At 44.2% G+C, this 26,289-nt stretch overlaps 1 protein-coding gene across 4 annotated transcripts in view; it reads left to right on the forward strand.

Annotated features, from left to right (window-relative positions):
* Positions 1-1,378: 1,378 nt before the first annotated feature.
* MAP3K20 (mitogen-activated protein kinase kinase kinase 20) overlaps positions 1,379-26,289 on the forward strand; it is a 134,400-nt gene continuing 109,489 nt past the window's right edge. Inside the window, exons 1-2 of one of the 4 annotated variants that reach the window (XM_038750978.1) lie at positions 1,379-1,397; positions 24,292-24,484. In XM_038750978.1, coding sequence (XP_038606906.1) covers positions 24,326-24,484 — 159 coding nt within the window. In that variant the 5' untranslated portion in view covers positions 1,379-1,397; positions 24,292-24,325. Of the gene's footprint in view, positions 1,398-7,748; positions 7,782-23,964; positions 24,144-24,291; positions 24,485-26,289 lie in introns of those variants that run through there. The other 3 variants (XM_038750977.1, XM_038750976.1, XM_038750979.1) reach the window with 3 other exon arrangements.

The following is a 26,289-nucleotide window of genomic DNA, read 5'->3' on the forward strand; positions in this document are numbered from 1 at the left end:
GAGAAAGATCACTTGAATCTTGTTTTTCCAAGAGAATTGGCTATGTGGTGTAAGGGTAAGCTTGTTGTGTGAAGCAACTTTCAAAGATGCAATAAGTCAAGCAGTAAGGAATAGGCAGCTCCTCTCCATTTAGTCCTAGGTGGAGCCAGGAGTATTCTACTCAGTTCTGCACAATTATTTATCAATCAATCAATAGTATTTATTGACTATTTGCTGTGCGCAGAGCACTGTACTGAGCTTTTGGGAGAGTACAATGCAACAGAGTTGTAGGTATGTTCCCTGCCCACAAAGGCCTTACGGACTAGAGGGAAAGCTTACAGCTAAAACAATAGAATAGCCAAGGAGAAACGGAATATGGAAAAGTAGGTGGGAAAGCTAAATATATACATTTTGCTCAGCCTACACCTAAGTAGGGGCCAAATGAACTTGTAGATGTTTGAAAGGATAACTAGAAAGATTTTACAAAGCTAAGGGTGAGGAACCTGGACTCAAAACTGTACAAAAAGTTGTTTAATAACCACGTCCCAGATATCAGTTAAGAGGGTTTTTACCTTTGTTGCTGCAGATTCACAGCATGCTATTGCTGAGGATGTCCTCAAACATCCTTAGAAGATTTTAAAACAGCAAGAAGCAGAAGCAGAAGCAGCAGGGCCTAGTGGAAAGAGCATAGGGTTGGGAGTCTGGAGACCGGATCAGAAAATAAACAAATACTCCCAACATAAAAATTCAACCAGTTTCTTCCATGCTACTCATTCAGCATGTTAAAATAAAAGGAAACAATCGAGGGAATCGGCAGTTGATGTTGAAATGATTCTGCTCTAGGCAAAGTTCAACCCTTTTTCCTTACACCGCAGAAACTCTGTTTTTCCAACTCGCCCTGCAAATGTAATCAATCGGTTGTATTAATTGAGTGCTGATGCTGTGCAGAGCGCTGTCATAAGCACTTGGGAGAGTATAATATAACAGAGTTGGTAGACATGTTCCCTGTCCACAAGGAGGGAACACCTCCAAAGTACCTGAATTCTGAATTATTTCTATATATTGTTTGTTAACAATGCTTCTGCGAAAGTTGCAGAAGAACATATGGAATATGAGGGAGAGCTCAAGTTTTTAGCCAATTTAAAGGCTTCCCTGGGGATCTGGATCTTCTAGTTCTGGGCAGGCAGAGTTGCTGAAGGCTGGGTGTGTGGGAGTTAGGCTCTCCCTCCTCACGTTTCTCCCTCAACACACCTGAGTTTTGCTATTGGCTTTCAGCTCTTCAGACTAGGTAACCTCATCTTCTTCCTGCCCACTGCCTTGCGCCCATCCTTGACTCAACTCATTTCTTCATCTCAGGGTTAAACAGGAGAACTTGTCCCAAGACATTCATGAAGTTCCTATCTGCTGGGCTTAATCAGGTATGTATCAGTCACATTTTGCTTAGTTTGTTACTGATAATTAAAAAGGAGAGGAGACTGTGACTCAGTTTTTGGACCCTATGAGTCACTTAAAAAGCAGAGCTGAAATGATCTTTATCTCAAAATACTTTGGCATTAATGGTCTGTGCATCTAGCACCTTTGATTTCAAGTCTTTCCAGACATACTTTTTTTTTAAACAGAGCCTGGCTTCGTTCAGTTTCTGTAAACAAAAAGAAGTTTAGTCTTCCAGTGAAGTCTCCTTGCCATGCCTAGAAAAAATGCATTCTGTCAATTTGACTTAATTGAGGGCTGAAGCTTTAAACTAAACCTTGTAAAATTTCCAGTGTGTTTTTTATTTTGTATTTCCTTCCTGCATGATACACATTAGTATGAGGTAATACTATAGCAATCAAAAGAAATGTGTCCCTTTTTAATCTAACAATCATCTGTTCATCTGGGTTTCTCCTCCATCGATAAACTTTGTCAAAGATTTTTGTTACCTTGTATAGATATTCCTGCTTGCTCCCCACAAGAGCACTTTTGTGAATCCAAACTTTAACAGACCTTTTTCTTTCTTGAATGTGCATCAGTGGCACAGTTTTTCACAGTAAGTTTAGGTGAGAGGTAGAAACTAATTCCAGCGCCACGCTTACATATGACCACACCTGATGAAGTAACTCAGCTGACAGTAATTAGGACAATTTAGTGTCGTCTCTGTAAAAGCACCGTGACTATTGTTAAGTGTACTATGTAAGTGCTATTGTGAATGACTATTACAAATGCCCTGGGTGATGATGACACTTTGATACCCAACCCAAGCCCCACAACACTTGTATGAATGTACATATTGATATATTCTGTTGCTTCCCCTATCTGTAATTTATTTTAATGTCTGTCTCCCCCCACTACATTGCCAACATGAGGATAGAGATCGGGTCTACCAACTGTAATGTTCTGTACTCTCCCAAGCCCTTAGTACAGTACTCTGCTCACAGTAAGCACCCAATAAATACTATTGATGATTGAGTGAGACCAGGCATCACCCAGAAAGGATAGTGCATGGTCTGGTCAGATGGGAAGTCAATTTCAAAGTACTGGGTGAGGATATTCATGATGAAAGAGGGGTCATGGAGTTGGGTCCGGGAAACAACTTGTTTTAGAGTGGGTTTTTCTTGTCAAACTAGTGGCTGTTTTAAAGGGTTTTTGCAGGCAGTCAAGGGCTGAGAACAGTCTTTCCAAATCTGCCCAGAGGCAGCAGTGACTCTCTGCTGCTACTGTATTGTCTCCTGAAACAACCGCCTTTGCCTGCATATGCACTTGCAGTTTTCTGTCTAGGTAGTTGGATGTGGGTTATTTTATGCTGTTCTTTAATTTTATTTTTGCTTTTACAAGAATGAAGATTGCCCCCAAACTTGCCATGCCACTCTGGGAACCGTATTCAAAGATGATTTAAGTTGTGAATGAGGGCAGAGTGAGGTCTGCTGTTGTTGACACACTGCACCTATTCTCCCAAAAGCCATTTCACAATGTGTATCACTGAGCCTAAGAGGAAAATACAGAAGTGTGTGGATGGCTCAGCACTATTGCCAAAACAACTAAAGCGCATGCCCTGTTGTGGGTAGGACATACCTTTTCCCTCTTAACCATAGGTGTCTGCCAATGTTTATCCTGAATGGCAGAGGGCCAGTAAACGTTCATGATGGTATTTTCATGGGGAGTGTGCAAGTGACTTTCAATCACACACACACACACACACACATATTAATACAATCTCACAGTCAGCAGCATTGTCTTCATTCCAATATAAGAATATAAGTACGGGAGGGAGCACTGGAGACAGACATATCAAGAATAATTAAAAAGTAAAACACTAAGTAGCATAAAACACGATGACAAAAAAACAAAAATCATGAGAAGTAGCATCTGGGAGTCAGATGATCAGGATTCTAATCTTGACTCTGCCACTTGCCTGTTGTATGCTCTTGCGTAAGTCAGCTAAATTCTCTGTACCTCATTTTCCTCATCTGTAAAATGAGGAATTCAGTATCTGATCTCACTCCTACCTAGATTGTGAGTCTGATGAGGGCCAGGGGCTGAATATGACCTGGTTATCTTGTACTCCTGTGCTTAGTACAGTACTTGACACTTGCGCTTAATACCATCATTAATTATTATTAGGGTGCTGTGGCTAGGGGAGAAGAATTTTCTTGAATCCATCCACATGGTCTGTCTCCAAGTTTCCATATTCTAATTATTTATCTGTCAAAAAATGTTCATTTTTCCTGTTCTGAGCCTTTCACATTTAGGTTTTAGTGAGTGTTCCCTCTTCTGACATGGGCGGTATCATATTCAACCAGTCCCCCACATCCTTTGAGATTTAGTCAACTTCAGTCACATCTTTTTAGTGTATCCTCATGGGGTTTACCCCATTCCGCTGATCATTTTTTTTGACCTTTTCACCATTTCCAGCTTTATCATCTCCTAAGAAGTGGCTATACAAATATGCCCAAACTCCCACACCTCTGAAACACTTCAATACAAGGCAACAATTTAATATGTAGGCCATTCTTTTGACTATCTTATCTTTGTCTTGACACCTGAGATAAGAAATCATCTCTCTGCTTGCTTCACTGATTCTCTATGCCTACCCCGTGTTTTGATTTGCAGACAGTGAGGTACAATAATCATATATGGGATGTTGGTTTGTTAATTATAGATACTGATTTCTCTACAAAGCAGAATTTATATTGGGGAATATTAGCTACATTACTGAGCAATGTGCTGTAAAGTTTTATTTTTAAAAAACTCATTTTGTCAGGAGTTTCCTTTGGGAGGAGAAAAAGAGGAGCACAGGTGCCAATCATCATCAATCGTTTTTATTGAGCGCTTACTATGTGCAGAGCACTGTACTAAGCGCTTGGGAAGTACAAATTGGCAACATATAGAGACAGTCCCTACCCAACAGTGGGCTCACAGTCTAAAAAGTGGGCTCACAGTCTAAAATGCCAACTCCAAGGGAGCAGTGAAGATCATTGCCTCTAAGGGATTCCAGCCGTGGGTGTGAAATCATTGTTTCCCCTCCCACATCTTATTATTAATAATAATAATAATTATTATTATTATTATATTTGTTAAGTGCCTACTATGTGCCAGCACTGGGGTAGATACAAGAAAATGTGGGTTGGACTCAGTCCCTGTCCCACATGGGGCTCACAGACTCAATCCCCACTTTACAGATAAGGTAACTGAGGCCCAGAGAAGTAAAGTGACTTGCCAAAGGTCACAAACCAAACAAGTGGCAGAGCGGGGATTAGAACCCAGGTCCATGCTCTATGCTCCACTATGCCATGTTGAACTGGACTCCCAGACTTATTCATCCCAACAACACCTGATGGTCTCTGAGGAGGGTTAACCCTCCCTCCACCCCTCCAAAAAATAGATAATATGTCTTTCTGACCCACTGAAGTCTGCTTGCTATTTCCAAACTCCATTCCCCGTGACTTCCTGCATAAAAGCCCATTCCCTCACCTTTATTTCTGCACTCAAATTGAAAAGCTGACATTTTTTGCACTTGATTTAAGGGGTGTGTCTGCACAAGGCAAAATTAACTGCAGGTTGAAAATCAATCGTTTTTATTGAGCGATTACTGTTTGCAGAGCACTGTGCTAACTTTTTAGAGATTCTACCCATGTTTTAGCAAGATCTTATTATTATCCAGACAATGACTGTGGGATTTGCTACCGGCACAAAAGGACTGAAAAACTTAAATTATGCTTGCATGGAGAGTATTATTGCCATGGGATTGTGCCCTCAGGAAAGCTTCTTGAATGATCTGGTTCTCTGTCCGGTTAGTTTCTGCAATTTGGTGATGCTTGCATCTGTGGACAACCTCTCACTCCTACCTCTACCTGCCTGAATTTTGGGAGTGGGAAGAGAAACTGTTTTAAGACCAACCACCTAGAATGGCAGCAGCATACTAATTTTTTTTTTTGGGGGGGGGGGAGGGTGGTGGGAAGGAGTTAAAAAGTTTACCCTCTTTCACAGGTAGATGGGCTGATGTCACAGTTCCTGTGTAGACTGATGGTGTGTGGATCGACAAACGTTGCTCTCGTCTTCACAGTATCTTTCCTCTTCTGTAAGGGTGATAAAATAAGGTGAGGGGGGCAGGCATGAGCCAAATGTGGAGTGTTTTTAGTGAAATTTTTTTTTAATAATTATCCCAAACAGACCTGACCATATGCCATGAGTGGTATGTGGAACGGATGGAAAAGCTCTAGTTTACATCACCCTTAATTTCACCTCCCAACCCTTGTTTTGCATATTGGAATAAGAACTGTCATGGGTTTTAGGATTAGGTTACTAACCATTAATTTGAGTCACACAGTGGGTGAGAGCTCACCTCCTCCAGGAGGCCTTCCCAGACTGAGCCCCCTCCTTCCTCTCCCCCTCCTCCCCCTCCCCACAGCACCTGTATGTATGGATATACGTTTGTACGTATTTATTACTCTATTTTACTTGTACATATTTATTTTATTTTGTTAATATGTTTTGTTTTGTTGTCTGTCTCCCCCTTCTAGACTGTGAGCCCGCTGTTGGGTAGGGACCGTCTCTATATGTTGCCAACTTGTACTTCCAAAGCGCTTAGTACAGTGCTCTAAACACAGTAAGCGCTCAATAAATTCGAATGAATGAATGAATGAATGAATGAATGAAAGCAACCCTCAGCCCCGTAAGGGCCTAGCGCGCCCCAAGGGACAAACCACCCCAGCCCGGGGGGGGGATGGCTCTTCATTCATTCATTCATTCATTCAATCGTATTTACTGAGCGCTTACTGTGCAGAGCACTGTACTAAGCGCTTGGGAAGTACAAGTTGGCAACATATAGAGACGGTCTCTACCCAACAGCGGGCTCACCCTTCCTCCCCCCCCGGAAGTGGTTTGTCCCCTCCCCCCAACACCCCTGTAGAGTGGTTTGTTCGACCCCCTCGTGGAGTGGTTTGTCCCTTTGCACCCCCTCTTTCATTCATTCATTCATTCAATCGTATTTATTGAGCGCTTACTGTGTGCAGAGCACTGTACTAAGCGCTTGGGATGTACAAGTTGGCAACATATAGAGACGGGGAGTAGTTTGTCCCTTTCCACCCCCCCACCCCGTGTTGTGGTTTGTCCCCAGGGGGCTGGGGTGAATGGATAATAATAATAATAATAGTGGCATTTATTAAGCGCTTACTATGTGCCAAGCACTGTGCTAAGCGTTGGGGGGGGGAATACAAGGTCATCAGGTTGTCCCACGTGGGGCTCACAGTCTTAATCCCCATTTTCCAGATGAGGTAACTGAGGCACTGAGAAGTGACTTGCCCAAAGTCACACATGGATGAATGGTTTGTCCCCTCCCCCCCGTCATTCATTCATTCAATCGTATCTATTGAGCGCCTACTGTGTGCAGAGCACTGTACTAAGCGCTTGCGAAGTACAAGCTGGCAACATCTAGAGACGGTCCCTACCCAACAGCGGGCTCACAGTCTAGAAGGGGGAGACAGAGAACAAAACATATAGTAACAAAATAAAATAAATAGAATAAATAGGTGCAAATAAAATAGAGTATACAGACATATATACAGGTGCTGAAGGAGGAGAAGGAGGTAAGGTGGGGGGGGGAGGGGGAGGCCTCCAGAGTGGAGTGGTTTGTCCCCTTCCCCCCGGGAGTGGCTTGTCCCCAGGGGGCTGGGGTGAATGGATGAATGAATGGTTTATTACTTTATTCTATTTATTTTATTTGATTTATATGTTTTGTTTTGTTGTCTGTCTCCCCCCTTCTAGACTGTGAGCCCATTGCTGGGTAGGTACCGTCTCTATATGTTTCCAATTTCTACTTCCCTAGTGCTTAGTACAGTGCTCTGCACACAGTTAGCGCTCAATAAATACTATCGACTGAGTGAATGAATTTATTTTACTTGTACATATTTATGCTATTTATTTTATTTGGTTTATATGTTTTGTTCTCTGTCTCCCCCGTCTAGACTGTGAGCTCGCTGTCGGGTAGGGGCCGTCTCTGTTGCCGACTCGGACTTCCCAAGCGCTTAGTACAGTGCTCTGCACGCAGTAAGCGCTCAATAAATACCACTGAATGAATAAATACGATTGAATGAATGGTTTGTCCCCACGTGGCTGGGGTGGTTTGTCGTCGGGGTCCGGCCCGCCTCCTCCTCCTCCTCCTCGCTGAGTGGCCTCCCCGATTGGAGCGGGCGGACAGGCGGAAGGTTTAACTCCGGGACACGAGGCGGAAGTGCAACACGGCCCGGGGACACTCGTCAACGCCGCCCGCCCGCCCGCCCGCGCCTCGCCCCGCCGCTTTCCCGCGCCCGGTCCCCGGGGCCACAGAGGTAAGCGGCCCGTAAGCGGCCCCGCGGCCGGCCGGCCGGCCGGAGGCCTGCTTCCCAGCCCGGCCCTCCCCTCCGCTCCCCTCCCCGGCGGGCCGGGAACAAGGGGGCGGCCCGGCCTTGGGCCAGTAGAAGGAGAAGCCCTCCTCCCCCCCCGCCGGCCAGGTGACTGACTGACTGACTGGGTGGGTTGGGTTGGGGCCGGCCTCCAACTTAGTTATTGCCCCATCCCGCCCCGGAGCCCGGCTGTCTCCTCCCTCCCGCCCCCTCCCGTCCCCTCCATTTTGCCTCCTCTCCCTTCTTCCCCCCTCCCACCCCTTCCCTTTTGCCCCCTCTCCCCCCACCCCTTCTATTCTGCCCCCTCCCTCCTGCCCCTTCTGCCCCCCCTCCTCTCTCCTGCCCCTTCCCCCCTTCTCTCTGCCCCCCCTCCTGCCCTTTCTACCATTTTCCCTTTACCCCTCTCTCCCCCACCCCTTCTCTTCTGCCCCCCTCTCCCTCCTGCCCCCTCTCCCCCACCCCTTCTCTTCTGCCCCCTCTCTCCCTCCTGCCCTTTCTCCTTTAGCTCCCTCTCCCCCACCCCTTCTCTTCTGCCCCCCTCCCTTCTACCCCTTTAGCTCCCTCTCCCCCCACTCCTCTTCTGCCCCCTCTCTCCCTCCTGCCCCTTCCGCCCCTTTCCCTTTAGCTCCCTCTCCCCCCACTCCTTCTCTTCTGCCCCCTCTCTCCCTCCTGCCCCTTCTGCCCCTTTCCCTTTAGCCCCCTTCCCCCCACCCCTTCTCTTCTGCCCCCCTCCCTTCTACCCCTTTAGCTCCCTCTCCCCCCACTCCTCTTCTGCCCCCTCTCTCCCTCCTGCCCCTTTCCTTTTAGCTCCCTCTCCCCCCACCCCTTCTCTTCTGCCCCCTCTCTCCTGCCCCCTCTCTCCCTCCTGCCCCTTCTGCCCCTTTAGCTCCCTCTCCCCCCACCCCTTCTCTTCTGCCCCCTCTCTCCCTCCTGCCCCTTCTCCTTTAGCTCCCTCTCCCCCACCCCTTCCCTTCTGCCCCCCTCCCTTCTACCCCTTTAGCTCCCTCTCCCCCCACTCCTCTTCTGCCCCCCTCTCCCTCCTGCCCCTTCCGCCCCTTTCCCTTTAGCTCCCTCTCCCCCCACTCCTTCTCCTCTGCCCCCTCTCTCCCTCCTGCCCCTTCTGCCCTTTTCCCTTTAGCTCCCTCTTCCCCCACCCCTTCTCTTCTGCCCCCCTCTCCCTCCTGCCCTTTCTGCCCCTTTCCCTTTAGCCCCCCTCCCACCACTTCTTCTCTTCTGCCCCCTCTCTCCCTCCTGCCCCTTTCCCTTTAGCCCCCTCTCTCCCTCCTGCCCCTTCTCCCAACCCCCTCCCTGCCCTCCTCTCTCTCCCCCCCCCCCCCCCCCCCCGGCCTGGAAAGACCTTGGGGACGGACGGGGCGCCTGGCATGTTCGTCAACTTAACCTTTCCCTTGTGGGGAGATGTTTTAGGCATTGAGCCCTTCCCACGGGGCCGAAATCGAATACAAATAAAGCGAAAAGGGGGATTTGCCTTGGGCCTGGATTCCCGAGGAGCGATTTCCAGGCCCGGGAAGCTGGAGAGGAGGAGCGAGCGGGTGGGCTTGTGGTGGGAGGTGCGGGAGGACACCTTCAGCTTGTACTTCCCAAGCGCTTAGTACAGCGCTCTGCACACAGTAAGCGCTCAATAAATACGATTGATTGATTCAGCTTCAAAAGACGGACAGAGCGGTGACTTCAAGTACAGAAACTGCCGTTGGGTTTTGCTGAAGAATTAGAAAACGTCAACGCAGACCACTCCTCCCTCTCCTCCTGGCTCGGCCTGACGCAGTCATTAGAAAAACTTGTAATGGAGTTTTTCTCGCCTCGCTTCCAGCTCTTCCTGTAGTCATATTTTTCTCTCCCAAGCGCGTAATACAGCGTTTGGCACACAGTAATAGCTCGATAAATACGATGGATTGATTTCATGAGAGAGCAGTGACTGTTCCCAGTTTTCCAGGGCCCACTTTCCTAAACTCTTCCCCCCCAGCTGGCACAGCACAGGATTTCTGTAGGAGTCTGATGTCCCCGATTTACAGATAAGACATTGTTTGTGGCTTTCGGAAACAAACTGGATGATAACTTTATGTTGACAGAACAGATGCGATAGGGCTGCTAAGTTAAGAAGTCCCCCTTTATTTGGCTTGGAAACTAATTGAAAAGTACGTGGCCTCTACGGGAAGAGTAAAAGTAACTTATTTGTGTTAGTGCTTTCAGTTATAAACGCTGATAGGATAGGTTCTGCTCATTGCTTCTGAAAATATAATGATCAGCCCCCAAATGTGTTGTCAAGGTGGCAATAGTATCAACTTTTAGTCTCGAAGAGTGATTATAAAGTTTTGTATTTCTGTGTTAAGTATCATAGTTTTAGGGTGCTGTTCTTAAAATTGCCTTTATGCTACCATCTGAGTGTATAAACAACAACCTGAGACTTAGTAGAGCCATCCTGGGAAACAAGATATACGCAAATGTAATGAAATAATTTGGGTTCACTTTTTTTTCATTAATGAAGCTTCATGCCTAATTTCAAAGAAAAAGATGGGCGGCATTATCACAGTAGTGGTCATTTTGTAGAACCTTTTGTGTTGTGCGACAGTTGGGAGGTTTAGGAGGTTGTAAAACTCTAATATGAATTTAGTTTTGGAAGCATTTTCACTCCTCTCTTTTCTAAAGCCTTGTGCAGTGTTAACTAAATCTTCATTGAAGTGGTGATTTTGAATAGTCTTTGTTTTGGAGTGACAAAAGGTGGTTTGTATTAGAGACCTTTTTTAAGAAACATTTTGTTTGTTTCAGACTGTATAATAATTCAACGGGAAAGTCATCTCTTAAGGCAAATAGTGGTCAGTACTTTCTTGCCACTGTTTTCAGTCTTTAGGGCTTTCTGAAGACCGAGAACAGTATCTGAATATTAAACTCAAAGATTTGGGTCTAAAAATGGATGGTCAGAGATCTTGGGAACTGAGGAACCTTCTTGCCAAATAAGGAAACTTGGCAAACTGTACTGTGTAGTCTAAGTGCAACTCTATTGGCAATATGTTGGCAATATGCCTCCCTGGAAAGATAACTGAAACTGACTTTAACAGGGCTGCAGATTTACAAACTGAGGTGTGGGGTGAATAATCTAATCATCAGGGGAAAACACTCAAGAAATTATAATTAGTTTATGTGAAGAGGGGGAGAAATGGAGTGAAGTTGTTGCAGGGCTGAGTCAGAAGCAAAATAGGAACGTGATTCTAGAGGGTAATTGCACAATGCCATGGTAAAGCCAGATGTGAAGAGGAGGATGAGATGCTTTTGGCCCCACTGTTAGAATTTAGGGAGAAAATTCGTGGCTCCTAGTATTTTTTTTAAGTGACAGGAAATAAAATTTGCATTGCTTTTTTGATTCTGAATGCACATGATTGGACGGCCAAAGTAATCCTCTTGAACTGTTACTAGCTCCTTGAGCAATTTGGAATGGTGTCTTGGGGCTCACACTACACTCATTCATTCATTCAGTCGTATTTATTGAGCACTTACTGTGTGCAGAGCACTGTACTAAGCACTTGAAGTACAAGTTGGCAACGAATAGAGACGGTCCCTACCCAACAACGGGCTTACAGTCTAATAGGGGGAGACAGAGAACAAAACAAAAGTAGACAGAGCCCTTCTCTCTTCTGTGTCTCCTAGAAGTAGCTTGGCCTAGTGGCAAGAGCCCGGGCTTGGAAGTCAGAGGTCGTGGGTTCTAATCCTGGCTCCACCACTTATCAGCTGTGTGACTTTGGGCAAGTCACTTCACTTCTCTGTGCCTCAGTTCCCTCATCAGTAAAATGGGGATTAAGACTGTGAGCCCCACGTGGGGACAACCTGATTACCTGTATCTACCCCAGTGCATAGAACAGTGCTTGACACATCGTAAGTGCTTAACAAATGCTATTATTATTATTATTATTATTATTATTATTATTATTATTTTATCTCTGTCTTGGGTAGAAGTCCGGGACCCTGAACCCTGGTTCCCAATTGGTAAACTGCAGCAGAAGTGATTCTAAGCTAAACCGGAAGTGGGCCCAGATTTTACTTCTGGGTGAAAGTGCTGAGTGTACATTCATTCATTGTCGTATTTATTCAGCGCTTACTGTGTGCAGAGCACTGTACTAAGCACTTGGAAAGTACAATTTGGCAACAGATAAAGACAATCCCTACCCAACAACGGGCTCACAGTCTAGAAGGGGGAGACAGACAACAAAACAAAACAAGTAGACAGGCATCAATACATCAAAATAGATAAATAGAATTGTAGCTATATATACATCATTAGTAAAATGGAGTAATAAATATATGCAAATATACGCAAGTGCTGTGGGGAGGGGAGGGGGGTAGAGCGTGTGTGCATATAATAATTATGGTGTTTATTAAGAGCTTACTATGTGCCAGGCACTGACTAAGCACTGGGATGGATACAAGCAAATCGAGTTGGACACGATCCCTATGGGGCTCTCGGTCCCAATCCCCATTTTACAGATGAGGGAACTGAGGCGCAGAGAAGTGACGTGACCTGCCCGTGGTCACACAGCAGACAAGTGGCGAAGCTGGGATTAGAACCCATGACCTCATGATGCCCAGGCCTGTGCTGGAGCCACCACGCCATGGTCCTTGTAGTTGACTACTGGACCAGTCACATTTGCAAAAAACTGCACACACTGATAACACTTCTGCTGCAGGGCTCCCTCTCCCTGATCGGGCCACCTGGCCTGAAACATCTGTAGTAGGGAAACTGTAGGAAATGAGAGCTGTTACTGAGAGCTCATACTCCTTTAACTGATATATTTGTCACTTAGTCCACTTGTTTAAATGTGATTGTCCATTTGTGTGCTTGTCTTTCGTGGTAGGCCTTTTACCGGCATGTCTTTTTTTGGTGTGGTATTTTTTAAATGCTTAGGATGTGCCAAGCACTGTACTGAGCACTGGTGTAGACACAACATAATCGGATAAACTTGTTGTGGGCAGGGAATGTCTGTTTATTGTTAGACTGTCCTCTCCCAAGCGCTTAGTCCAGTGCTTTGCACACACTAAGTGCTCAAATAGGAATGAATGAATCCCCATTTTACAGATAAGGTAACTGAGGTGGAGGGAAGTTAAGTGACTTGCCCAAAGTCACCCAGCAAACAAGTGGTGGAGCTGGGATTAGAACCCAGGTCCTCCAACTCTGCAGCCCTAGGCCACAGTTGCTTCTCAAAGTTTTTAAAGACTTATCTGTGTGTCCTCTAAGTGTAGTGCAGTGCTCTGCAAACAATAGGGGCTCAGTAAAGGCTGCTACTGAGCTTCCTCCAGTTTAACCAAGTTCAACTTCATGCTGACGGTAGCCTGGCCCGAATGGTGTGCCCAGAAAGGCTTTTGCAGAGTTGTACCCCAAGAGATCAGGCACTCTACAGGAGAGGTACTCTCCAGACCAGGAGAGTTATGTATATCCAGTTGCCTTTTCGAATTGCAACTTCTAACACACTCAGGACTCTTTGTCCCAGACCTTCCTCATCTCACAGCAACATCCAGCCCTAAAAACATTATCATCATATAGGGTCGAACTACTACCTGTCTGCTGGCTCCAGCCAAGTCAGGATCACAGCAGCGAGTAAGTGAGGCTCACAGCAGGAAAGAAATACCAGAAAAAAGAAACGGAGGTGGAGAGCAATCCGGATATTGATGAAAATATGGGGTGCTCTGTAGGAGGAGTAAAAAAGATGGGACTGAAGACAGAGTGTGCCAAAATGTCATTTTGTATTTGGATTACCAACATAACACTTATGGTTATGAAAAGATTCTCATGGATTCCTTCATCTCCCCAGTCGATTCGGCTTTGTGTGAAATAAACCTGTGTGAATGTAGGCACTAAAGTGTCATAGATTTCATTCTCTATTTCTATTCTCTATTTCATTCCCTCTCATCTCAACTTGGAACCTCCCCAGCACGTAGAACAGTGCTTTGTACATAGTAAGCGCTTAATAAATGCCATTATTATTATTATTATTATTATAGATAGATGGGAGGAAGAGGTAAGACAGGAGATGGGCCTGAATATTCTGATGTTTGTTTCTGGCTTGCCAATTTAGGGAGAAGTTGGAATTGTTCTTTAAAATGGGACAGTGCGTGTGAGAAATATTATTAATGCACTTAAATACCTATGTAAGGAGTATGGGAAATGAGCCGAAAGAATGAAGAGGTTATGTGAATGGAGGAGGTTATGACGTATAAGCCATAACTAAAACCTGGTGGGAATCTTCTTAAAACCAATCAGCAGAGTTCAAGATATAAAAGAAAATGAGCAAGGCAAGGAAGTTGCCTATGTGTTTTCCCGTAGGGTTCAATAAAACCGTATGCCGGTCTACTTGTTTTGTTTTGTTGTCTGTCTACCCCTTCTAAACTGTGAGCCCATTGTTGGGTAGCGATTGTCTCTATTTGTTGCCGAATTGTACTTTCCAAGCGCTTAGAACAGTGCTCTGCACAAAGTAAGTGCTCAATAAATACGATTGAATGAATGAACGGGGTGAATGAATGACGAAGAAAATGGCTCCCACTCTCTCTGCAGAAGCCTTCCTCATTTTGGGTCCACACCTCTGACACTGGGCCATAACTTTACTGGCTCTGGGGGCTGAGGGACATGAGGCAAGGGTTCTGATGGGGTCCTTCAAAAAAAAAAAAGCTTCACCAGGTCAATGAGAGATTGACAGTGAAGCGACTGGGACTGGGATAGGATCCAAAATTCAGGAGAAACTTCAGTGAGCATCTGTTACCCTGTGCTCCCCTAGAAAGTCTTGAAAAGCCGGTTTAATGAAGGGCCTGATGTGAAGGCTAAAGGCCCAGTGGCTTCTTGTGTTCTTTGGTGTCATCTCTAAGTTCACTGGAGGACTTGGAAGAGACCCGGAGTTATCCTGCTGAGATTGGACACCCACTAAGTGCTTAGTACAGTGCTCTGCACACAGTAAGTGCTCAATAAATACGATTGATGATGATGTGCTTATCTGGTGCTGTATATATGTATATATGGTTGTACATATTTATTACTCTATTTTACTTGTACATATCTATCCTATTTATTTTATTTTGTTGGTATGTTTGGTTTTGTTCTCTGTCTCCCCCTTTTAGACTGTGAGCCCACTGTTGGGTAGGGACTGTCTCTATGTGTTGCCAATTTGTACTTCCCAAGCGCTTAGTACAGTGCTCTGCACACAGTAAGCGCTCAATAAATACAATTGATGATGATGTGCTTATCTGGTGCTACTACAGTGTTCTCTGCTTCCTGCTTTTTTTTTTTTTTGCACTCCCAAGAGAAGAAAGGTTTTTGATGAGCTATTCCCCCTCCCAATGTAAGGGCGTTTCAGATTACTCAGTTTTGCCCTCTGGGTGGGCAAAACTATCGGTTTGTGTGTTGCAGTCACAGAATGCGGTTTAATGATTTAAAAAGTAAAGAATTTAGCCTCAGGAGAGGATATCCCCAAATTCTTTGACTGAAAGGAACCGATTGGAAAATACACGCAAGCTTACTTCCACACGCTCCTCTTGAAGAGCAAGTCATAGATCTGTTCATCAAACAGTGATAGAGGTGTCTTACACCTTAAAAAAGAACATTAAAGCACTAAGTGGTGATACAAATATAAAATATTTGGAATATAAAATTTGTGATAATGTTTTGAGACACTTTTTCATAGAACAACAAATTATAATGACAAGGTAGTAAGGAGCAAACAATGTCAGCAGTGGTTCCTGGAAGGTGCCTAAAGATTTGAGAATTAAAAAATGATTACTGAGAAGGAACTGAAAAATAATAATATAATAATAATAATAATGGCATTTATTGAGTGCTTACTATGTGCAAAGCACTGTTCTAAGTGCTGGGGAGGTTACAAGGTGATCAGGTTGTCCCATGGGGGGGCTCACAGTTTTAATCCCCATTTTACAGATGAGGTAACTGAGGCACAGAGAAGTTAAGTGACTTGCCCAAAGTCACACAGCTGACAATTGGCGGAGCCAAAAATAAAGTACAGTATCAGTTGAAACAGGCAAAAAGCGATAACAGAAAAGAAACAAAAGAAGCAGAAGAAGTTTAAGATAAAGATGCATATCAAGAAAAGCAGCTTGGCTTAGTGGAGAGAGCAAGGACCTGTGAATCAGGGGCCACTAGTCTGCCCTGTGGCCTTGAGCAGATCACTTAACCTTGCCTTTCCTCAACTGGAAAATGAGGATTAAGACTGTGTCAAACCTGATTAGCTTGTATGCACCCCAGAATTTAGTACAATTCCTGGCACATAGTAAGTGAAATACCACCAGGCATGATGTTGCTCATTGAGAAGGTGCAAGGTGATATTTAAAAATCCGCAAATTTAGTAAATCTGCTTTGAAGTTCCTGTCTCTTGGAACACTCCTCAGTTCCAGGTGATTGTTCCATCTCTCTCCCTTTAACTGAGGCTGCCCTACAAAACCGTGCTGAATTTTTTACTCTTCTCACACTAACCTCATTCTCTCAGGATACTCATCCACTTACATGGCTTCAGCTGTCACCTTTTTTGCACAAGAAACCTGAGGATTTCCTTTATATCATCTTAATTAGTTCCACTTACTCATTTTTTCATTTTTCATTTGTTTTTTCAGTTGTATCAATCAATGGTATTTATTGAACACTTACCATGTACAGAGCACTGTACTAAGTTATTGGGAAAGTACAGTACAACGGAGCTGATAGACACATTACCTGTTCACAAGCCCACTGTTGGGTAGGGACTGTCTCTATATGTTGCCAATTTGTACTTCCCAAGCGCTTAGTACAGTGCTCTGCACACAGTAAGCGCTCAATAAATACGATTGATGATGATGACTAGTTTACGGTTTAGAGGGTTCCCTTGTATTACCATGATGTGTTTAGTATCTGTAACCCTCTGTCTCTCCCATTAGATTGTAAGCTCCGTGAAAGCAGGTATTGTGTTTTCTACTTTGGTTGTATCCTAAAAGGCTGTTGCTGACTTTGCTCTTTTCAAGTAAACTGGAAAAAAAATTAAGATAAACAATTAAGACCAGATGAAAATGACCAAAACAAAAAGGTGCACATGGGAAAATGTGGTAAAAATTTGATTTAGACACATTTAGTGCCCTGATTTACTGAATAATTATGAAGAATTTTTGGTTCTAAAATTTTTTTAAAAAATGTGGAACCAGTGATCATTGCTTACACCAAGGTTGAAGGGATTTACTCACTAAATTTAACACCAGTACTTCATTGAAATAATAAAGCAAATAAAAAAGATTCTCAAAGATAATGGAATAATGAACTGTTCTGAAGTAAGGATTTTTTTAAAAAATGTTGGTAGCTTTTGCAGGGAAGATGTTCACAATTATTGGGAAATAAATGCTTGTTTTGTTTCTTTTGTAGGCTTTCTTAAGCAGGCATTAGTGGGAATTTATCTGTTTTACCAATCATAATTTGTATTGTACTCACTAGACAGTTTCTGAATATGATGGATGTCTAATAACAGGAAATGCTGTTTAAGAAACAAACCAGTTTCTTAAAAATGGAATGCCTGGCAAGGGTGGGAAAGAAAGACAAGCTTTTCTGAGTTTCACTTCTGAAATAACTAATTATAAGAGATGAGAAATGGGAAAATTGGCTTCAGTCCTTAAGCTGTCTGACTTTGGTTTTGATTTATTTGAACTAATAAAGAAAAAGTTCTTGGATGGAGTTTTAAAAAAACCCTAAACGGCAGAAACCCCGTTGGTTTCCATAATTTTTCCTTCCAATCCAGTACTTCACAATTCAATTCATTCATTCATTCAGTCATATTTATTGAGCACTTACTGTGTGCAGAGCACTGTACTAAGCGCTTGGGAAGTACAAGTTGGGAACAGATAGAGTTGGTCTCTACCAAACAACGGGCTCACAGTCTAGAAGGGGGAGACAGGCAACAAAGCAAAACGTGTAGACAGATGTCAAAATCGTTAGAACAAATAGAATTAAAGCTATATGCACATCATTAACAAAATAAATAGAATAGTAAATATGTACAAGTAAAATAGAGTAATAAATCTGTACAAATATATGCAAGTGCTGTGGGGAGGGGAAGGAGGTAAGGCGGGGGATGGGGAGGAGGACAGGAAAAAGGGCTCAATCTGGGAAGGCCTCTTGGAGGAGGTGAGCTCTCAGTAGGGCTTTGATGGGAGGAAGAGAGCTAGCTTGGCGGATGTGCGGAGGGAGGGCATTCCAGGCCAGGGGAAGGATGTAGGTCAGGGGAAGGATGTGGAACGGGCGAGAATGAGGTACAGTGAGGAGGTTAGCAGCGGAGGGTGCGGGCTGGGCTGGAGAAGGAGGGAAGGGAGGTGAGGTAGGAGGGGGCGAGGTGATGGACAGCTTTGAAGCCGAGAGTGAGGCGTTTTTGCTTGATCTGTAGGTTGACAGGCAGCCACTGGAGATTTTTGAGGAGGGGAGTGACATGCCCAGAGCGCTTCTGCACAGAGATGATCCTGGCAGCAGAGGGAAGTATAGACTGAAGTGGGGAGAAACAGGAGGATGGAAGATCAGAGAGGAGGCTGATGCAGTAATCCAGTCGGTATAGGATGAGAGATTGAACCAACAAGGTAGCGGTTTGGATGGAGAGGAAAAGGCAGATCTTGGCGATGTTGTGGAGGTGTGACCGGCAGGTTTTGGTGACAGATTGGATGTGTGGGGTGAACTAGAGAGCGGAGTCGAGGATGACACCAAGGTTGCGGGCTTGTGAGACGGGAAGGGTGGTAGTGCCGTCTACAGTGACGGGAAAGTCAGGGAGAGGGCAGGGTTTGGGAGGGAAGATAAGGAGTTCAGTCTTGGACATGTTGAGTTATAGATGGCAGGCAGACATCCAGATGGAGATGTCCTGAAGGCAGGAGGAGATTCGAGCCTGGAGGGAGGGAGAGAGAGCAGGGGCAGAGATGTAGATTTGGGTGTCATCAGCGTAGAGATGATAGTTGAAGCCGTGGGAGCGAATGAGGTCACCAAGGGAGTGAGTGTATCAGTTAGCGCAAAGCTCTAGTCTATAGAGATCTTTACATCGTCTGTTAATTGCTTGAGCCTCTGGATTGTACCTTCTAAGGAAGAACCTCAAATTGTGTCACAGCCTACCCCCCTGCCCCCCCCCCAAAAAAAAAAATTGAAGGGGGCATTGGTCTAGAAGTCCAAATGGAACACAGTAAGATTCAAAGAGTAGGCAAGCCATGTTAGCCAAGAATAGGCTAGCACGTTAGCGCTAAAGAATGAAAATTTGAATCCAAGCAGCTAAGATTTTACTCTGAACCACTGTCCAGTACAGAACTAACCAAGAGGAAAGATTGATTTTGAAAATAAGTCTTTATGAAGTAATTATGACAGCAACCGGAACTTAATAGGTTCATGTTGCTCACTAAACTTATTGGATTCAGCCATTAAATAAAGAGCTTAATCTTTCCGATGTCTTCATCAACAGCAGCAACAGTTGAATAGGTTTATTTATGCATCTTCCTGTTAGCAAGCCTGTGCTCTTTCCTAACCTGGGACAGCCATGCATCTTCCTCTCCTTCTCGCCGCCTCTCACTCAACCTCCCTATCTGACTTCCATCTAAATTTTTGATAATGAAGTAAGTTATGTTTAAAAAAGTCCCGTAATAACACACAACTTTGGGAGATATAGGAGCAAGAATGAATAGTATTAATTGATTGCCTAGCATTTATAGAGCAATTTAATAAGCATTTGAGAGAATAACTAGAGCTAATAGACATTCATCTGTCCTCAAGAAGGTTATAGTCTAACAGAAAACTTGCTGCTTTTGTCATTCAGCTGTTATGACCTCTGTGGCCCATTTTGTTATAGTGTGAGAAACCATATTTTCCTTCGGACTCAGTAATTTGGCCCACCCTCAACGAGGGTCTGTTAATTCATTCATTCAGTCATATTTATTGAGCACTTACTGTGTACAGAGCACCGTACTAAGCGCTTGGGAAGTACAAGTTGGCAACAAATTGAGACGGTCCCTACCCAACAACGGGCTCACTGTCTAGAAGGGGGAGACAGACAACAAAACGTGGGGATGGGTGTCAAGTCATCAGAATAAATAGAAGTAAAGCTAGATGCACATCATTAACAAAGTAAATAGAATGGTAAATATGTACAAGTAAAATAAATAGAGTAATAAATCTATACAAACATATACAGGAGCTGTGGGGAGGGGAAGAAGTGGGGTGGGGAGGAGGAGAGGAAAAAGGGGGCTTAATCTGGGAAGGCCTCCTGGAGGAGGTGAGCTCTCAGTAGGGCTTTGAAGGGAGGAAGAGCGCTAGCTTGGCGGATGTGTGGAGGGAGGGCGTTCCAGGCCCGGGGAAGGACATGGGCTGAGGGTCGACTGCTGGACAGGCGAGTTTCAGCCACGTGCCAAATATTTGCCAGGACATTTTTTTTTTTTTTTGTGGGGGTATGGCGTCTCCTGCACTCATACATAAAGCAGTCTAAAACTGGTAATGTCTCAGAAGTGAAGCTGGGGCATCCTTTTTTATGATATCAATAAAACAATCACGTGAACAGCTTGGTTCCATTCATATTTACCCAGTTCCCAAATGACAAGATGAAATACAAAAAGGCTAGTGCAGTAAATGTCATAGGGCAGGATACCATGGAGTGAGTGCCTTAATGAATGATATTTGTTTCACCCACCTTGGAAGCTAGTCCAGTTTGCCTTTATCTGGTATTTATACTGATGTGGTGGGTGAGGGGATGGGAGTGGTCAAGACTTGGAAAGATCTGGACTTTCTTTAGATTGCCCTGGTTCCATCACCCAAGATCAGCCGGGGGTGTTAGACTCCCTTCCTTCCTTTCTCTTTCTATCTTGGCTCTTCCTAGACCTGGGCTCCCTTTATTTATGATTGATATCATTTTCCCATATATACTGTGTCTTTTTACTTTTTGTACTCGCTCTGCTAGTGAAGGAATCTGCACACAGTTGCTCAGCATGGCTCAGTGGAAAGAGCTCAGGCTTGGGAGTCAGAGGTCATGGGTTCTAATTCCAGCTCCACTACTTATCGGCTGTGTGACTTTGGGCAAGTCACTTAACTGCTCTGTGCCTTTTACCTCATCTGTAAAATGGGGATTAAGATTGTGAGCCCCACGTGGGACAACCTGATCATCTTGTATCCCCCCCCAGCGCATAGAACAGTGCTTTGCACATAGTAAGTGCTTAACAAATACCATCAAAATAATATTATGGAATTGGGTGTTGTCCTGGCTCAAAATAACATCGGAGACATTGCAGGCCAAGTGGGCCTTAATATATTGGCCCAATCGCCCCTAACCCTGATAGAGTAACTTTAGCTAGTTGCCCCATCCTATGCTGTGATTCCACAAGTGCCTGCTTCTCTGCCATAGGGAAGGTTTATCTCCTCTAACGTGGCAGGTGTCTTGGCCAAGGAAATGAACCTTCCCTTTGCTTCTCTCCCTCCCCCTACCCGATATATATGCATATTTTTGAATTAAGTTAATATGAAGACATCCATATGTGACAGCTGCTTGGTATTAGAAGGGCAGCCCCGTGGGGCATTGTGTATCTGAGAAGAATGACATGCAAGCACCAAAAACTCTGCTGGGTGAAGGCGCACCACAGCCTTTCTGGTTTGAGAAATAAGAGCTAAGTCCATTTCTGATATGGCAAACTCTATCTCTCTTCCTCCTTTCTTTTCCTCCTCCCTGGAGGTACTGGACCAAGCCTTTTCACATCCCTGCAACTGGTTTTCGTCTGTTTTTGCTTTTGAACCGTTTTAGAACACTTGAAAATGTGTTTTACATTTTTACATCATCCAAACACAGGAACCTAAGGCTAGAAAGAAGCCAGAAGGTGGCATCTTGCAGAGAAGTCTTAGCTCTTCTGAAAATTTCATTGATTGGCTTTCAGTTACAGTATTTATTGGGGAAAAATTGTTCTTACCTGGCAGCTATATTTTAACTCTGCATTGAAAATCTTTGCTGCTCTCTAGGGGCCGTGTTATAACACAGAGCTGTGATTAAAGAATGAAAACTGGGCATTGAGCAACCAGAATTGGCACCCTTTAAATCTTGTCTTATTCATTCGGTTAATTAACTGCAGCTATTTAATAAATTCCTTACAGTTGTTGCATAAAGCTTAAACTTTTAGATTACTTTTAATTGGCTGAAAGAACTTTTCAGTCCAGCTAGATAGCTTCCGTTGTAGCAATAACAATTATCGTACTCAGGTGCTTACTATGTTTCAAGCACTGTTCTAAGCACTGGGATTGATACAAGATAATCAGTTAATCATCCAAAAGAAGGCATAACCGTAGGAGTGGTGAATTTATTAGTGGTGATAGCTACCTACCTACTTATGCCAGGCAAGGAGAAAAGAATGTTGATTTCCTGGCTCTGATACCAAGATACCTCCTTGAGGGAATCCAGGCCAGGAAACACATTTGTTGGGACTTGCTGTATGTTTTTTTTTTTTTAACCAGTCTGCATAAATGTCTTAATAGGTGGGATTTTTAGTTATTGAGCTCATCTTTATAAATTCGTTAGTGTGGAAGAGATTTCGAGAGATTACCCATTTCATGCCACAGCCGGGCAGAACTGCGTCTCACTCTAGAGAAGAGTGAAAAGAGCACAGGCCTGGAGTCAGAGGACCTGGCTTCTGATCCAAGCTCTACCACTTGCCTGCTGTGTGACCTTGGGCTAGTCACTTAACTTCTCTGTTCCTTAGTTGCCTCACTTGTAAAATGAGGATTAATATCTGTTGCCCCTCCCCTTTAGCCCGGGAACTCCATGTGGGACAGTGACTTTGTCTGATCTGCTTATGTTTTATCTACCCTGGCACTTAAAGTGCTTGGCACATAAACTGCTTAACAAATACCAAAAGTTATTATTATTGCAACCCAGGATGTTCAAATGGCAAGCACTTCTTTTTTTAAAGGTCCCTCTAGATACTTTGGCTTTACTCTGAAACCAACTGCAGTGTCTCACGAGCCTTCTAATCAGAAAGTGCTTTTCCTTATGTGTAACTGAAATTTCTCCCACTGTGATTCAAGTTTCCTCTGTCTCTAGTTATCCCATTTCTCCCTGGGGAAATTGATCTCGATGGAATGAGACAACTTTCGACTGCATCGTTTTTGCATTTTACTGGGAAACTTATGCGAAACTGACTTTGCCAAGAATCACTGTGAATGTCTTTCCAATCCAGTTGAACCGCATCCAAACTTTTCTCTTTCCCTACAAATCATGTAGCTGAATTTAGCTTGTAATAAAGATTAGTGAAATCAATTACTGTGAAGAAATGTCCCTAGCAGAGCAGAGCTCATTAAGCCCACAGCTTGCCAGGCTTTTATCATTTCATTTTTCATTGTCTGGTTTTGAGAGTTAAGAACCAAATGCAAGCTGGCCTGACTACTTATTTCGGTCACGGAGCACGATGACTTCCCTTTGGGTATCGGCATTTCTTCAGTGAGCCCCGGTGCCTGAAATGGGATTTCTAGTCAGCTATAAGGTAGTCCAACCAAACACATGTATTGCTCAGCACTCTCCAAATTGTTCTCAGAGGGCATTCCAGTAGATGTCTATCATTTTCTATAGGGTCCCTGAAGCTTTGGATCAAACCTGTACTGTCTGGCACCACGGTATAACTGCGAGTCTGTCCATTAGTACTGTTGTGTGAGCATCCTCTTACCTGGGTGATGGTAAAAACAACTTGGGTTTCAGGAGTTACTTTATAATGTATAGGAAGAACATTTTGTTCCTGGGGGAAGGAAGGCCATAAGGTCATCGTTTACAATGGCAAACTCCCTTCTTAGCTGTGTTCGTAGGATGATTTAATGCATGGTCACCTGGAGAAACTGTTCCTAGTCTTTAATTAAGTTTTGCTACAGTATGCTAGTCAGGGAGTAATGTCCGGAAGACAACTGACCAGTTTTTACAGCACATTGGTAACTGGGACGGCTGTTCGCTGCTTTTCTGGGCCCTCGATGTGTGTTGGATTCTGCAGAAGTTTGGCGGAAATTCGGGGAGGTTGTTCATTTGCTTAGGCTGTGGATATTTTGTGCTAAGTGATCACAACATGGAACGATTGCATGCTTCAGATTCCAGAGTGACTATGCAAGGCTGCAGTTGAAAGCACACTTCCCGTTTAACAGAGCTTCATGATACGAAAGACCCGGTGACACACTAGCTTTTTTGCAGAGCTCCTTCGGGCTTGTAGTAAACGTCGCTACTAATCTGGTGAGAGCGGAACCCGAGCCATCTCTCTGCAAACTGCTCTGCAAAAAGTCCGGAAAAGTTTATAAATTTTGCAGAGGCTGCTAGTGTAAGTTTCTTTTTGCTTTGCTGCCTCTTCAGTCAGCTCTGTATTTTCTGGGGAGTACAAAGGGTCTCTTGTGCCGCCGAACGTTTGGTCCTGGGGGTTATTCTGAGGTGTCATCTTTGTTGATTGGACTTTTCTTCTTTCTTTGCAGACTTTGTGGTGGTATAATATTTTGTCATTATGAGATGACGTCTCTCGGTGCTTCCTTTGTGCAAATTAAATTCGACGACTTGCAGTTTTTTGAAAACTGTGGCGGAGGAAGTTTTGGGAGCGTTTATCGAGCCCGATGGATATCCCAGGACAAGGAGGTGGCTGTAAAGAAGCTGCTCAAAATAGAGAAGGAGGTAAGACACGAACACAACTTTTTTCTTGCTATCAGAAGTGTCGGAGTTAGAGCTTTTATGTAGGCTTTGCCAAGTGTGCATCTGGTCCTCAAGACTCAGCCGACATCATTTACAGGAGTTTCCGAATAGATACCGTTGCGGTGTTATGCTTTGAGGTTGAGTTCTGCTTAGGGTGAATTGAGCCGAAGGGCTTAGCCTTCCCTCCTGATTAAACCTCATTCCCCACTTTCTTCTGTGTTTTTGTGATCTCTTCTGGGGGGAGGAAGATGAGTTTTAATTTATCCTGCCACTTGGGGTGGGGGAGGGTCTTATTATCTAGGAGGGATCAGTACAGAGCAGTACATGCTTCTTGAAGGTTCTAGTCTCTTCCAATTTTCTTTCTTTGATGGCTAGCTGTTACAGCAATCTCGGACTCAGGGTCTCTCCACCGCTGCACTCCCTTCCCCCCCTGCAGCAAATCCCAAAAACTGCTAAAAACTGTTTTTTAAACCCAGATTCTTACATTCAGTATTGTACTTGCCCCAATCAGTCCAGTTCCGAGGGGCTTGATTCCTGCTTGCACGTACCATCAGGCTACAAGACTGACCCCTTTGCAGATGGTCAGGGTTGCGTTGACAGTGAAGTAAAGCCCTGAGCAATATGCACATTGTACACAGTCAATACGTACATGACTGCCGTAGACTCATAAGATATGTTTGTGACTTGTTGTCTTAGTTGCTCGACAAGCTAGGCTTAAAGATTTTGTTGTCCTTGAGTTTGATTGTGTGATAGGAAACCCACTTGTCAGTCCTTGGCTACCTGATGATCTGCTCAGGAGTTTTCAATGGTCTTGAAGTGTCACTTATTGAGTGTTGGGACTCCTATGCTCTTTTTTGCTAATTATCGTCCTTCCAGAGAGCTGTACAAAATGAACTTTTCAGTAAATACTCTTTTAATCTTCCCAACTGATTTCATTTATTCATTAACTGCTGCTAGTGAACTGTAACAATTGATTAGAGAAGAAAATAAACGGCAGCACTTTATGGACTTTCCCCCCAGTGGTTCTGTTTGATCACCAGCTGTGTTTCCAGTGTTTGAAGCTAGGTCAGAAGGGCCCCCAGATAACTTTCCCTGAGGGTACCTTTAGTCTTTGGAAGGCATTGAAGAAAGGGGAGCTCTTAAAACCAGTGTGTGCCAAAACAGAAGGGCAATACAGAGCAAAATTACAGGCTTTTGGTCTTTCTTTCCTTTTTGATCAAAAAATTTTATTTGAATACTTGCCAACTAATAAAATAGTCTCCAACTCTATCCTAACCCAGTGCCTTTCATCTAAATACTTTATAGACAAGCATTATGGTTCCCATTATATAGATTGGGAAATTGAGCTGGGAGATGTTTAATGATTTAGGAAACCTCATCAATTTAGAAAAAGAGATTAAAACCCAGGAACAGAGACCATCAGTCCTCAGAACTAGAACTCTCTTCTTCCAGGAAACCGTGTAAGGAAGTGTACCCAGATGTGACCGTTGTGAACCCTTTAGAGATTCAAAGGAGCATAATATGTTTTGAGCACTAACTCGTGCAACTTCACTGCATGGCGCTATAATAACACAACTGTGGCAAGTGTGTGGAAACAGTGTGGCATAGTGGAAAGACCACAGGCCTGAGAGTCAGAGGACCTGGACTCTAATCCTGGCTCTTTCATTGTTTGCTGTGTCACCTTGGGCAAGTCAGTTCAGTTATTTGTGCCTCAGTTACCTCATCTGTAAAATGGGGATTAAATACTTATGACCTAGACCGTGAGCCCCATGTGGGGTAGGGATTGT

The sequence above is a fragment of the Tachyglossus aculeatus genome, chromosome 9 (genome assembly GCF_015852505.1).
Source record: "Tachyglossus aculeatus isolate mTacAcu1 chromosome 9, mTacAcu1.pri, whole genome shotgun sequence".
Classification (NCBI taxonomy): domain Eukaryota; kingdom Metazoa; phylum Chordata; class Mammalia; order Monotremata; family Tachyglossidae; genus Tachyglossus; species Tachyglossus aculeatus.